The 14946-nt window shown below is 46.3% G+C and overlaps 1 protein-coding gene across 1 annotated transcript in view; it reads right to left on the reverse strand.

Annotated features, from left to right (window-relative positions):
- The window catches only part of Emilin2 (elastin microfibril interfacer 2), a 56191-nt gene that overhangs the window by 24367 nt on the left and 16878 nt on the right, over positions 1–14946 (reverse strand). Inside the window, exon 3 of the mRNA XM_057758890.1 lies at positions 3480–3655. Coding sequence (XP_057614873.1) covers positions 3480–3655 — 176 coding nt within the window. The remainder of the gene's footprint in view (positions 1–3479; positions 3656–14946) is intronic.

Below are 14946 nucleotides of genomic sequence, written 5' to 3' on the forward strand. Positions count from 1 at the left end.
CGGGATCTCAGGCTTTTTTTTCTTGGATGCAGGAAGGGGAAAGGAGCAACTGACCACTGCTCCTGGTTCCCTGATCGTCCCGGTCTTTGCCCGATATCTGGCTCCTGGTTTTTATAGATTAAGATGAATTAGATTAATGCTTCCTGTACGTACTGTACTCTCTAAAGTCAGGAAATGAATGACACAAAGTGAGAAGCAAGCATTTGTTCTCGAGACATGGGCTCACTGTGTAAACCACACTGGCCTCAAACTTCCAACGCTTCTCTTGAAGCCATCCAAGTGTTGGGTTGCAAGTGTGCTTCGCCTTCTAGTGAGTGGCTAGGAAATAAACATTCTCTTCCCTTTCGTGTAATATCCCATTAATACAGCAATTTAAGAGGGAGGGACAAAGACCACCCCCAAAGCATATAAAAATTGGAATCAAGAATTTTCAGACTGGGTAACAGTAATATCAGAACCCACAGGAAAACTAAGCACTGGCTTAAAAATTCTGAGAAAAAAAAATTATGTGCCTCCACCCCTGCAAATACACACACACATATACATTACATACATGCAAAAAAAAGTTTGCCCCCCACATAATCTCTTCACGAACATACTGGAGGGTAGGGATGTATATAGCTCAGTGCTAGATTTCTTGCCCTGTATGAAACAAAGCCCTGGGCTTATTTCCAACACCTTGTGGCTATAAACCCTTGGGAGACAGATATAGGAGGACCAGAGGTTCAAGGCTATTCTTAGCTGCACAGCAAGTTTGAGGCTAGCCTGGGCTATCTGAGACCTTATCTCAAAGGAGAAAAAGAAAGAAGAAAGAAAGGAAGGAAGGAAGGAAGGAAGGAAGGAAGGAAGGAAGGAAGGAAGAAAGAAAGAAAGAAAGAAAGAAAGAAAGAAAGAAAGAAAGAAAGAAAGAAAAGCAGCAACTAGAGGCTGTGTTCAAGCCAGATGAAGAAATGAACCAGATTCCAGCTAAAAGAGGAGAGCCCGAACCCAGGGTGACAGGAGGCGGGGGAGGACTGGTCACAGTGGGGTGGGTGAGAAGATTCTGAAGAATCTCTTCAGCCAGGGTATCTGCTGCTGTGCCTGATGGAGCAGAAGACAACCAAAGAAGAGTTTGGGATGATGTAGGAGGGATAAGAGCATCGAAAACCAAGCAAAGGAGAAAGACATGCAATCACTAACTCTAAGGAATCCATAGTGCACTGTGGGGCACAGATATAAAATTCTACGTGGTTACTACATTGTATACCGTGAATATTGATGGTGCAAACCATGTGGTGCAACTGGAAAACACAGCTGTGCCGTGGACGAAACGGAGTGGCGACTTCACCTCCCATAACAAGAAGACACCAGATAAGGAGGTAAATCCTAGACTCAGCGAGTGCTCACGTGAGCCAGAGACACAGCTCAGGAGTAGAGCACCTGCCTCCCACCACCAAGGCCCTGGGTTCAGTCCTTAGCACAGGAAAAAAAACAAAAAGAATTGACAGTAAATTACCTCTGAGGCAGTGAAAATTTTCGTCACTCTCCTTGCCTCTAGTCCTCATAAAACTGACTGATTTGTGAAGCTACAGATATGTTTAAACTTTGATAAATAGAACCTGACCCTAGACAAATGGTCAGGATTCAGCAGGCCCTTACTTCCCATCATCCAGAGCATCCCTCACAGGCCTTGCCATGACGGCCTAACACTATCTCATATGAGCTGGAAACTGTGTCTTCCTTGTGTTATGCTTCCCCAAGTAACTAATATCCAGCCTGCCAGATAAAGAAGGTCAAGAAGTATTTCCCGGGCAGGCGTTATTTTAGACAGTGGCCTTGAACTCACAGTCCTTGTGCCTCTGCCTCCCACATGCTGAGATTACAGGCATGAACCTCCACAATAGGCCTCTCATTGAAATTCAGCTACCATAGTAACGATGTTCAGATACAGATACAGGGCTGGAGAGAGGTTAAGAACAGAGAGGACCCGAGTTCAGTTCCCAGCTCCCACATAGGACAGTACACAACTCACAACCAAGAGATCCTATGCCCTCTTTGGCCTCTTTAAACATGTACAACACACATGGAGACAGACAGACAGACAGACAGACAGACTCTCTCTCTCTTTCTCATACACACACACACACACACACACACACACACACACGAGCATTAAACAAAGAATAAAGAAAGTCTAGCCCCATGTGGCAAATAACCTAGAGGGTACTGCGTGAGGATACTGTAACCCAGGCACAGAAAAGAAAACACATGGGACCGTCCCTCTGCGTGGACTCTAAATAAATAGTCAAACTCACAGGCACAAGGAGTGGTGGGTACCGGGGGCTGGGGTTAGGGGAAGCGGAGAGGTGTTGACCAAAGGCGCTCCACTTTGGTTATTGACATGACTACATTCCTGGGCTCTAAAGTACAGCATGGGTGGTTAGAATATTAACTTAATGCGGCCACCACTCCACGTTCTATGCTAGATGAGATCATTCATTGCCTTGTCTATCTTGAGCACATTCAATCTCTAAAAATGTACTATTTTAAGGTTAAAAAACAAAAACAAAAAAAAAATGTGTGGTGGCACATGTCTTTAATCCCAGGACTTGGGAGGCAGAGGCAGGTGGATCTCTGTGAGTTCAGGCTAGCCTGGTCTACAGAGCAAGTTCCAGGACAGCCAGGGCTACTCGTAGAAACCCTGTCTTAAAAAAAACAAAACATAAAGTTAAAACACATATATTTTCCTATGTTTTATAAATACTCCCTAATTTATATACATTGTTTTGGTAACAAAATTTATTTAACAAACTACTTTACAAAAGATATTTTGACAAATTACTATTTTAAAATGTAAAACATCTCATGGGTAAAATAAAAATCAATAGCAATTTAAACATTTAATTTTACAGGAAAGAATTGGCCTCATTTCTTTGAAATTAAAAAGGGGGGGAAATAAAGTCATACACAGCAAAAAAGGAAAACAGTTACCCATAGAAGTTTATCCTGTCCTTCTTATGCTTTAGCCCAAAGGCGAGCAACAGGGAGAGAATCCTGACACATGAGAGAATCCTGACACATGACAATTCTGACTTTGGCTTAGGTTTGCAAACAGCTCATCCAAACAAAGAGGGACCAGCCTTTTATTTTATTTTATTCATTTTGATTCATTTGCTTATCGAGACAGAATCTCACTGTGTAGCCCAGGCCGGCCTCAGACTGTCCGTGATCCTCATGTCACTGTATCCCAGATGTGCAATACCCCTGGCTAATCCACCTAATTTAAAAACAGAATCTTAACTTCTTTAGATTTAGACAAGAATACAGGAAGTGTTTGACAAGTGGCCCTAAGGAAGCAATTTATTTGCAAGGAAGTGTCCCACCCTACTGTCCCTGCTCCTTGAGATACCTTTGTTCAATTGTCCGTCATAGACCCTGCCACTTATACCAGGAGCATCAAAGGTGACCACATACAACAGGGCACCAATGAGACATATTACCTGTGGCTTTCTTCAGGTTGTTTCTTGGTCGAGGAGGTGGGGGCCGGGGGGTCTTCGGGGGGTCTTTGGGACTTTCTTGGCAGTCTGCTCCTCTAAAGCCAGGACAGCATCTCCATTCCAGCTGTGTCACTGTCTTGTACCTAGTGACGAATCTGGGCCTGAAGTTCACGCGATACCTGAAGACAGAGAGGACGGGGGTCTCACGTTAGTGACCGTTATAGGAGCATCTCCTGCCCTCCCCTGCTGGACCTCGCGATGATGTGGCGTGTCCTACACAGGTTCTGTTTTAAATGGCGGTACTATTTTGTGTGGTTCCGAAGGCCTGCCTTAGGTGGGGCCCAGCTGGAGGAGGTGGGTGTTTGGGAGTAGTGTAACCCTGCTTGCTTCTCTCCACACCCATCCTACCTCCTGCCCACTGGGTACAACCCTCCGGTGTCACGTGCTCTCGCTGACAGTGCGCTCTGTGCAAGAGTGTGGCTCTAAGCAGCCATGGACCAGACTTAGATTTGGGGTGACAACTCATTCCCACAACCTCTGTGCATAGACACTTCTCAGACTTAGATTTGGGGTGACAGCCCATTCCCACAACCTCTGTTCATAGACACTTCCCAGACTTAGATTTGGGGTGACAACCCATCCCCACAACCTCTGTTCACAGACACTTCCCAGACGTCAAAGTGAGCTTTCATGTCACCAGCAACCTCTGGTCTACATGTCACAGCTCTTTAGCTTTGTGGTTTCAAGAAACCTCTCTGGAGCCACTGCTCCCCCCCACCCCACCCCCTCCCCCACCCCACCCCCTCCCTCACCCCCGTGAGTCACCATAGTTCCGCATCTTCTTCCCCTGTGAAGTTTTGGCAGTGGCTCACAATCTTTGATAAAGATGTCTTGGCCCACATTCCCAAGGACAGAAATTTGGAAGCTGCTATGGTTCAAATCAATGTCCCCTAAGCCCTTGTGACAAAGGTTTGATCACCAGCCTGTGGGAGAATATTTAGGAGGTGGGACCTAGTGGGAGGGGTTAGGTTATTGGGGGTGCCCTTGAAGGAGACACTGAAACTTTCGCCCTGCCCACTCCTCTTGCACACATGTCTGCTGCCTTACCTCAGGCCCCAAAACAACAGGGCCAGCAAGTATTGGCACCAACCTCTGAACCCTAAGTCAAAGCCTTCTCTCCTTGAAAGCTGCCCAACAGACCTTGCTTAGAGCCCCTGTGTCAGGAGTCGGAGTGTAGCTCAGCGGGGCAGCCCTTGCCTAGAAAGGACCTGAGATTCGAGATTCGAAATTCAATTTGGAAAACAACAATAACAACAACAATAATAATAATAGATATCAGAGACCTTTCCAGGGAGCTGTAAAATCCTCTGGACCCACTTCTGGGTCTGGGACACTGATAATCCAACTTGGTAATGACAATTAAGCTTGGCAGGCACACATGAGGGTCAGAGATAAGGGCTTCAGCCAGGCTTCTGCTCACATCACAGACAAAAAGCCCAACCACACAGGAAAGCCCGCCCACACTCAACCCTGCTTCCGGTTTCTGGCCTGGGGCCATCTTCTCTCAACCCTCTTCACTTTCCCATTTCCACACTAGCACCAGCAGCAGGGCTTCTCTGGGGGCCAGTTCCCCTCGGGGTTGGTGTGGGGACCTCGGAATGAACACTTGTGTCTCGGGGTTGCGTGGCTCAGTCAGCCAAACAACTCCAGGTTAAGCACCAGCTTGGGAGCCGTGCACTCAGTTATGGTCCTAGGGAAGTCACAAATGACTATCGGGGACAGTCTTCTGATGGAGGAAGGTCATTGGTTAATTAATAAAGAAACTGCTTGGCCCTCATAGGTTAGAACATAGGTGGGTGGAGTAAACAGAACAGAATGCTGGGAGGAAGAGGAAGTGAGTTTAGATGTCATGCAGCTGCTCTTCAGGGCAGACGCGATGAAGCTCGGACCCAGGATGGACGCAGGCTAGAATCTTCCTGGTAAGCGCACCTCAAGGTGCTACACACATGAATAGAAATGGGCCAGGCAGTGCCACTGAGCATGACCCGAGTGTCACCTTGAGGATCCACACGGAGGAAGAGAACAAACAACTCAGCAGCTCTCCCTTTGATATCCACATGTACGTACACACACACACACATGCTCACGCACACATACACACAAAAACACATGCATACACACAGAGACTCATTCATGCATACACTCAAACACACATATATGCTAATACACACTGACATACACTAACACACACATCACAATACAATCACACAGACATTTTTCACTCACACACACATACACTCACACATGCATATATACCATAAATACATACACCACACACAGTATACTCACACATGTTTACATACCACACAGACACATATACATACGTATCACACACATACACACACTCACTAGACACACACACAGACACACACTCATACTCTTATACACACTCACATACATGCACACAGAGACACATAACTCTCCTACATGCTCACTCACACACAGAGACACGTACACACTCACACATATACATACTCATACACACGTATTCCAAAAGGGAGAGAGATAAACATAGTTTTAGGCATTAAAAAAAGAATCGCATTGGCTCTTTTTTAATTAAAAAAATTACTTATTTTTATCCTCTATCACAAGCAAAAAAAAAACAAAAAACAAAAAAAAAAAAAAAACAGAGATTTGAGAGGTAAAGTGAGCTGCCCAAGTTCATTCTCAGTGGTTAGAATGGAAACTTCTGGGTCCTTCTGTGCCACACACAGTCTCCCAGCATGCATTAGTCTGTCACTCTCTGGCAGATTCTCAGCTCAAAGCAGGGCTCCACCTGGAAATAGTCCAGAGAGTGCTAAATCCCTGGGAGGAAGCATCTGAACTCCCTGCACAGCAGACGCATGCTTGAGCATCTTCTCTGATCCAGGTAGACGCCAGTCGTGGGCTCCCTCCCACTCCCACACTCCTGGAATCCCTGTCCATAGAGGGACAATTGCCCTGCACATCTTACATACTCAAGCAGAGCATCACGCTAGAAGAATGTGTAACCTCAGAAGAGACTCCGCTCCTCTGAGCATTCGAATGGAATGTGAAAATGTGTTTGTGTGGGGGTCTGCCAGGAGATGACAGTCTGCAGAAAACCCTCCAGATACGGCTGCACCCAGCAGAACCGACTACAGCCCTCTGAGGAGAGGAGTGTGGTAGGCTGCATCCCACCTTCCGCCCTAGAGCCTTCCCTGAGCCAGGAGCTGGAGGGTGAGGAAGGGCTTGCTCTCCCTGCATGCTCATGTAAAGGAAGGGTGGGGCTCACCATCGCTCAGCAGAGTCCTGAGTTCCCACCCTGCTCTGACTGCACGATCCACATCCACCTGGCCCCAGTCAGTCAGTTGCAGGGGTCTGGTGGTGCCCTTCGGGTTGACTGCCTGAAAACAGCTCAAGCTGTGAACAGGAGGTCACTGCAGCAGGCAGCACAACTGGAAAGGGTCAGGCGGCCACCTTCAGACGCAGGAAACCTCAGGGGAATTTTTCTCTACATTAAGTGACAGGTCGCTAGGTGACCCTGGGCCTTGGTAGAGGGTCCCCAGGTCTGGGTGAGGGACCTTCAGAGGCACAACACAACAGAGGATCAGCCAACCCCATAAACCTGTCGTACTTTTCTCCCCTGAAGTGGGGTTCCCACTAACATAAGAGGCTCCAGAGGCTGGGAGGAGCCACTACAATATCCAGGAGCCCTAATCACACAGGAAAGTGCAGACTTTTACAAACTTTCAGGGGTGTGACTTAGCGACAGAATTACTTGCTGGCATGAAAATACGTCTCTTCCCACGCACCGGACAAGAGTAGTCAAGGGTTTTACCTCATGTACATTTCAGAACTCCCCGAGCAGATATGAAGGCAGCTGAGTCCGCGAGCCCCAGACCCAGGCTTCATCTCCTCCTTCAGGAAACCCACCCAACTCCTTGGTAGCCAGGGCCCTTGAGCACTAGGGAGAGAAGCAGAGCTCAAATGGTTTGGTGTCCATACGTGACAGCTGTGCTTACAATGGAAAGAGCTCACAAACTGCTGACGGGACAGCTAGCTAACATCCCCAGGGTAGGGCAACCACGCCAAGGAAACAGCCAAGGGACAGTCAAGGCAGTGAGCACAAGGCTGCTGGGCTAACTCGGGTCACAGCCTGGCTTCCCCTCCCAGTCTCGCCCAGTTGGGGCCATGTCAGCACACTGTATGTATGAAGGAGCCATGTCTACAACTGAAGCAGACATTTATTTCAGTTAAAGAACCTGCAGACACACACACCACCACCCCAGCCCCTGGTTCACACTGGGCATATGCACACACCACCACCCCAGCTCGTGGTTCGCACTGGGGTTTCAACACCCCAGCCCCTGGTTCACACTAGGCATATACACACTGCCATCACCGCAGTCCCTGGTTCACATTGGGTACACACATACCACCATCACCGCAGCCCCTTGTTCACACTAGGCACACACACCAGCCTCTGGTTCTCCACGCAGCCCCTGGTTCACACTGGGGTTCTCACTTGGCACTCACTGTGCATTTGCGGGCTGGAGAAAACACATAGTGGCCTGTAGCCACCACGCAGTGTCTCATAGTGAAGTTTTACTACCCTAAAAGTCCCCTGGCTACTTATCCTTCCTCTTCCACCTCCCCGGAGGAACCCTGGTCTTTACTTTCTCCCTCGTTTAGCCGGAATGTCTCATAGCTGTAACCACAGGGTTCTGGGCTTTGCAGGCTGACTCCTTTTGCAATGAAGGCTGTTTCTAGTTCCTCCTGGCTTTTTGTGGCTTGACAGATTTCCATATGATAGGCGGGCAGTCTGTGACTGAGCTACATTCCAGTCTGAGCATTTCTCTTCAAGGCTGAATAGTATCTCATTGTCTAAATCATCATTCCTAAATGCAGAGTGTCCTATTGCAGAAAGTCAATTAACAATTGTTAACCACTGATTCCATCAATAGTTGACTAATCAAACAAAAGTAGTATGTTTGTCAAAGTTTGTGTGACCTAATATCCTATTTTCAAAAGAAAGCCATTTCCTCTGGTCTAAGCAGCTGAGACTTCTTCAGTCTTCTCCGAGTTAAACAGAGCTGCATGCCTCTGGGTTCATTATGAACCACACAGGGGCCACACACACAAGGATGCCCCCGGGCTGTGCTGTCCAAGGTGCCCACCAGCCGCACCAAGCTACTTAAGTTACACTAAATAAAATTAAATATTTAATTCCAACAGCCACCTTTCAAGTACCCAACAGCATAAATGTTAGCACAGAAAACCCACCAGACAGAGCTTGCTGTGGTAGAAATAAGCGACATTTTGCGTGAAGTTGCAGTTCATCCGTTAGACCTTGGTCTCTGATCCCATCAAACCATCCTTTCTGAGCCCAGGAGGCTTGTGAGCAGACAGCTTGTACAACACACCATGTAGACACAAACAGAAGCTTCCGGAAGAGGACCACAGGCTGCTGTTAAGGGACCATCCACATGGTGCATTTGACGTTTACCTATATTTTATTTACTAAAACATGGCATAGATCAAAAGCCCAACCCCCCATGGGAATACACTTCAGCCTGGGACTTTTCCAGAGAATACACTTTCTAGTAAGTTCTTTCCTTTCCATTCACCGACCTTCCCAAACCTGGCGCCAACTTCGCTGGCTTCATTTGCTCTGTCCAGTACTGATGGCTGGTGTGAGTCTGGGGGGTGGAGAAAGGAACCACACACAATGACTCATCCCAGAGCATCCTAGAAAAGAAACGCTTATGCCAGCAGTCTCTTTTTCCCCTTTGACCTCACTCCACTGAATCTCACCATGTAGCTGAGCATGACCTTAAACTGCAAATAACCCTCCAGCCTCAACCTTCTCGGTGCTGGGATCACAAACATACACCATCACGCCTAATTTTGTGTGTGGTGCTGGTGAACTGAACGTGGGCCTTTGTGCATGATAAGCAAACCCTACTAATTGAGCCACGTCTCAGCCGATGATTCATGTTTTGCTTGCTTGTTTTATTTTTTTTGAGACAGGGTTTCTCCGTGTAGCCTTGGCTGTCCTGGAACTCACTCTGGAGACCAGGCTGGCCTCGCACTCAGAGATCCTCCTGCCTCTGCCTCCTCAGTGCTGGGATTAAAGTGTGCACCCCCCACCACCCAGCTAGCAGTTCACATTTTTCACAATAAAATTGCACTAAAATACATATGACATAAATATTTAAGTAAATGTTAAAATGCTAAATTTCTTGTACTTATTAGTCCTGGGGATTCAAACCCAGAGCATCATGCATCCCAGCAAATGTTCCACCCCTGAGCTTGCCTATCCCATTGTAACCATCTTTCCATGAGTGACTCTGTGGCGCCTAGCACACTGATGGTGTCCACCTCCGAGCCCTTATCTTCCTAAATGGGAACCCTGTAGGTAACCACTGAACACCAACTCCCTGGCCCTCCCTGTTCTGTAGCCTTGGCAGTCACTTCCTCTGTGAGTTCCTGAGTCTTGGTCCCTCACACACACGGATTCTTGAAACACTTGCTGACTTTTTCACGCCCCCATAGTTCTTCCACATTGCAGGGTGTGTCCAAATGCTCTTCCCATTTTTTTTTACAAGCAGTTCATGTTCACAAAATTGGTCTCATTAAAAAACTGACCAAACAGTGGACTGATTTTTCTAGGAACCACTGACATAGTTTTCTTATTTTTGTGGGTTTTTTTTTTTTGGTCAGTGAGTGGACAAATAAATGAGCTTTTTCTGTTTATTAATCCTCTGCCAAAAGCAAATGCAGTCAGTCAAGGAAGGCCATGAAGTTGGAAGTGATTTAAAAATTGAGAATTTGGGATTTCAAAACATTCCTTACTTGAGTCTCGTGTCTGACTGAAAGTAAAAATGGCCATTTTACACCATGGCTATGTCCAAAGATGGTCTATGAACATGAGGGGGTGGATCTAATCCCTGGGTTCCTTCCATGGCTCCACTCCAAAGTCAAGGCCCTTCTTACAGCTTAAGAACAAACTCGCAGTCAAAATATTCATCTTTTCTGCTACATTACACATTTTTAATCAGATCACTGCGTGGAGAGCTTAACTTGGGAGCAAAGATGTGAAATACATCACTTGGCTTTTTAGGAAAATTCATCTAAACTTTAAAAAAGCCAGAATGCCTAGGCCACCATATTTTTTGAAATATAAACTGTATATAATGAATCTAAATGTCAGGTTAATGAACCTCAGTTAAAGTCAGATTACAAGAAAGTTTTGTGTGTGTTTGAAAGGAATAGCGCCTAGATCAAAGTAGCGTGTTCAGAATGAAAACGTCCCTCTATAGAAGGGCCGTCTGGTTCCAGTACAAGGATACAATCACCGGAGAAACCATGATTATAAGCCGATGGTGTTTTTATTTCCTCCTGAATTAATTTCCTTATGTATTTAGGGGCAAGGTTGATTTCAAACCCAAAATCCTTCTCACCACCAGCATTTTGCCCTGACTATGCAGAGTAATGAGTAGGTTTCTCTCACAATTTCTAATTATCCTGGGAAAAAAGTACAATCTTCATTCCTAAAGAAAGGATTAAAGAAAACCACGGAGGCTCGGTGGGGAGGCTGCCCCAACAGAGCTGCAGCAGATAAAGGAGCTGAAAGATGGGGACTGCCTTCTGAGCAGACTCAGAAGTGCTGCAGATGAGGTCATCTGGTGCTGGCCACATCCAGCAGTTAACTATAGCTTAAGGCTGTGTTCCAAGGAGGCCACATTTCTTAACTCTGGGAAATTCATCTCCCAATCAAGTCACTGGGTGTTGGGAAAGAGAGGGGAGGCTGAGCCTGAGCCAGTTCTCTATGGGAGGCCCGTTTCTGTTGGGAGCTCTCCCCCCAATCTATACCGCCCTGTTACTCATTCTCTTCCATTCTGTTTCCCCATTCCTGGCAGAAGAATCACAGGCAATGCAGCTCCCAGTCCCTCCCTGATGAACTCATCCTTGTGTTCCCACAGTGTGGACCTTGAAAACATCTGTTGGCCTGGGCCAGGAGGCAGGCATTCATCACAGACCCAGCTTCCCATGGTCTAGGAGCCCAGCCTTTCTACTCAGAACCACTGAAGAAGTATTTAATTTTTAGTTGTGTGTTGTCGTTGGTGGTGGTGTGCCTGCCTGTTAAGTCTTAAAGCCTACAATGTATGGTGGTCAGAGGACAAATTGCACAAGGCGGGTCTTTCTTACCACCATGTAGGGTCTGGGCACCAACTCTTAACACCAGCCTTGGTGGCAAGTGCCTTTACTCACTGAGTCATCTTGCTGACTTAACCTCTGTTTTGAAGCTGGTACAGCCCCTTTGGATGTCAGTGTAGCGACTTCTCAGAAAATTAGGAAACAACCTTCCTCAAGACCCAGTAATACCACTTTTGGGTATATATCCAAAGATTGGTCAATCTTGCCACAAGGACATGTGCTCAACTATGTTCACAACAGCATTGTTTGTCATAGCCAAAACCTGAAAACAACCTAAATGCCCCTTGACCGAAGAATGGATAAGGAAAATGTGATACATTTACACAATGGAGTACTACACAGCAGAAAAAAATAACATTTTGAATTTTGCAGGAAAATGGATGGATTTAGAAAACATTATTTTGAGTGAGGTAACCCAGACACAGAAAGACAATTATCACATGTACTCACTCATAAGTGGTTTTTAAACATAAAGCAAAGAAAACCAGACTACAAACCATAATCCCAGAGAACCTAGACAACAATGAGGACACTAAGAGAGACTTACATAGATCTAATCTACATGGGAAGTAAAAAAGACAAGATCTTCTCAGTAAACTGGGAGCATAAGGACCATGGGAGAGGGTTGAAGGGGAAGGGAGAGACAGGGAGGGGAGCAGAGAAAAATGTAGAACTCAATAAAAAAAATTTTAAAAAAGAAAAAAAAGACCTCTATTTGAGTGGTGGGCGGTAGTGGCAAACACCTAGACTCTCCTACAAAAACACCACAATTCCAAAATTCTGTTTCACTTGACCCAGATTCCTGGCTTTGTAAGCTCTGTCCAAAAGCTCAGTCCTCTTCTCCTTAAGGCACCCCATCCACGGTTTTCAAACTTCATTGGAATGGTGGATACTATACAAGATTTGGCTGTGCTATACCACCACTAAACACTTCCGGGCCTTTCAGTGAAGTCCCTGGCCTGTGGCACAGCTTCAGGCCACACCTGTAACCTGGCGGCAATCACTCAGCAGCGTGGAAAGTCTAGAGACTGAAGAAGTGTCTCTGAAGATACAAGCGGTTCCTTTGTTCTCTGTAGATACAAGAGTCGTCTTCATTATCTAAGAACTGAAGGCACAAGAGCACCTGTATTTGTTCTCTAGGTCCTGAGCACACTGGGAAGAAGGATGGAGACCTTAGAACTGAGGAGCCTGGCATTTCTCACAGGTAACACAGCGAGGAGGCGCCGTTCTCGCTCACCGGCACTCCGCTGAGAAAGCAGGCTTTTCTTTTGAAGAGTGCTGCCACAGCCTGACTTCCATGCCAGGTTCTAAGTATATAACAAGTATCAAAGGTGGAGGGCACGGCTTAGCAAGACAAAAAGAATTCGGGGGCTGGGGAGACTACTCAGCCAGTAAAGTACCTGATATGCAAGCGTGATGGCTGAGCTCGGGTCTCCAGCACCTCTACAAAAACAACTGGTGTGGTAGCACACACCTTTAATCCTACCTAGTGCTAGGGTACCAGAGACATGGGGATTTCTGGGACCTGCTGGCCAGTGTAGCCAATCAGATTCAATGAAAGGCATGTGTTTAAAAAAAGAAAAGGCGGGAAGCAATTGAAGAATAATTGTCAACATGTATCATTGGCTCCCACATGTATGTGTAGGCATGGTCATGTACGCACACAGGCACATAGATCTATGCATACACATAAAAAGAATCATTTTATTTTATTTTTACAAGAAAAAAAACCTATCTTTTTTCATTTTACATACCAATCCCAGCTCCCACTCCCTCCCCTCCTCCTACTGACCCCACCCATTTCCCCCACCCAATTTTATAGACTCTTAGCGAGAGGGAAATGAGGGAGGCCCCATAGAAAAGCAGTAAGTAAAGGCTTTCCTCGAGATTTATGGCAGGGTGGTACTGGAGTCCAAGGACACCTAAGATATGCTGTATATCCTTCAACATCCTCACTCTGATGGGACTCAGGGAACTAGACTCTTACTAGAGACTTTGAAGGCACAGGGACTATTTCTAGAGCTACTTAGTGTGGCTCTGTGACCTACCGCAGAGCCCAGAGATTCAACAAGCCATGGAAAGTTGTCCAAATTAACGGTCTCTGTGGAACAGTCCTTTACACTGTGCGAAGATGTGTCTCTGTGGTTGGTTTAATAAAGAAGCTGACTGGACAGTAGCTGGGCAGGAGAAGTTTAGGCAGGAGAAGCCAGACTAGGAGGATGCTGGGAAGAAGGGCGGAGTCTTGGGAATCACCAGACAGACACAGAAGCAGGATGTGTACGAAATGAGGTAATAAGCCATGAGCCACATGGTAGAGTGTAGATAAAAATATGGGTTCATTGAAAATATAAGAGTTAGCTAGTAACAAGCCTGAGCTATCGCCCAAGCATTTATAATTAATATTGGAACTCTGTGTTGGTTATTTGGGAACTGGTGGGCGGGAAAGAAAAACTTGTCTGCCTACCAGTCTCTTTATCTGAGAATTGAAAGCCAAACTCGGTTCATTTAAGTCTTAACAAGAGAGGAAAATATACATTCTGCCTCCATACCAGAAGGTAGGCACCAGGGTACCCAGGCCTGCTCCATGTCTTTCTTTGAGCCACCAGAATCCAATATGCAAAATTTTATCCATCTGGAAACCCTATGCACAAGAAACACACAAAATCTGCCACCTAAAACATCAGATGTTCCTCCTGTTCCAATGTCACCAAAGGTCGCTGCATCAGAGCAATCAGGACATTTTCTATTCTGGTGCCACGAACACAAACTGAGACTCACATTACCCCTCTTCTGTCTTCCAAATACAAAAGAGTTAGGTAACAGCTCCAAGAGCTTCATGCACATGAAATTTCTATACAACCGATTTGGTGTGTAAATAAAGAGATTTGCTCTAAAATTAAAAATACAGGTTCCTTCCATAATAATGGTTTCAGTCGGCCACATGATGGGGTTAACCCCAGCTAGCAAGTGACAAGTAGGGAAGTCACAATGCCATGCAGTGAAAACAATGTCGGAAGCCCATTGTGGCTGCAGTACACAGTTATGGTCCTGGTACGTGGGAGACAGATAGGGGGTCAGCCTGGACTTCAAAGTTAGCTTCTGCCAGCACACACACACCATTTTAAAAGCAGTCATTCCATAAACACCACACAATCCAGAAACCGCTTCCCTTTCCTTGCACCATATAGTCCTTTCTCTCAAGACCCCAGCTAAGAGCTGATCAGTGAGC

Source organism: Chionomys nivalis, chromosome 26 (genome assembly GCF_950005125.1).
Source record: "Chionomys nivalis chromosome 26, mChiNiv1.1, whole genome shotgun sequence".
Classification (NCBI taxonomy): Eukaryota; Metazoa; Chordata; class Mammalia; order Rodentia; family Cricetidae; genus Chionomys; species Chionomys nivalis.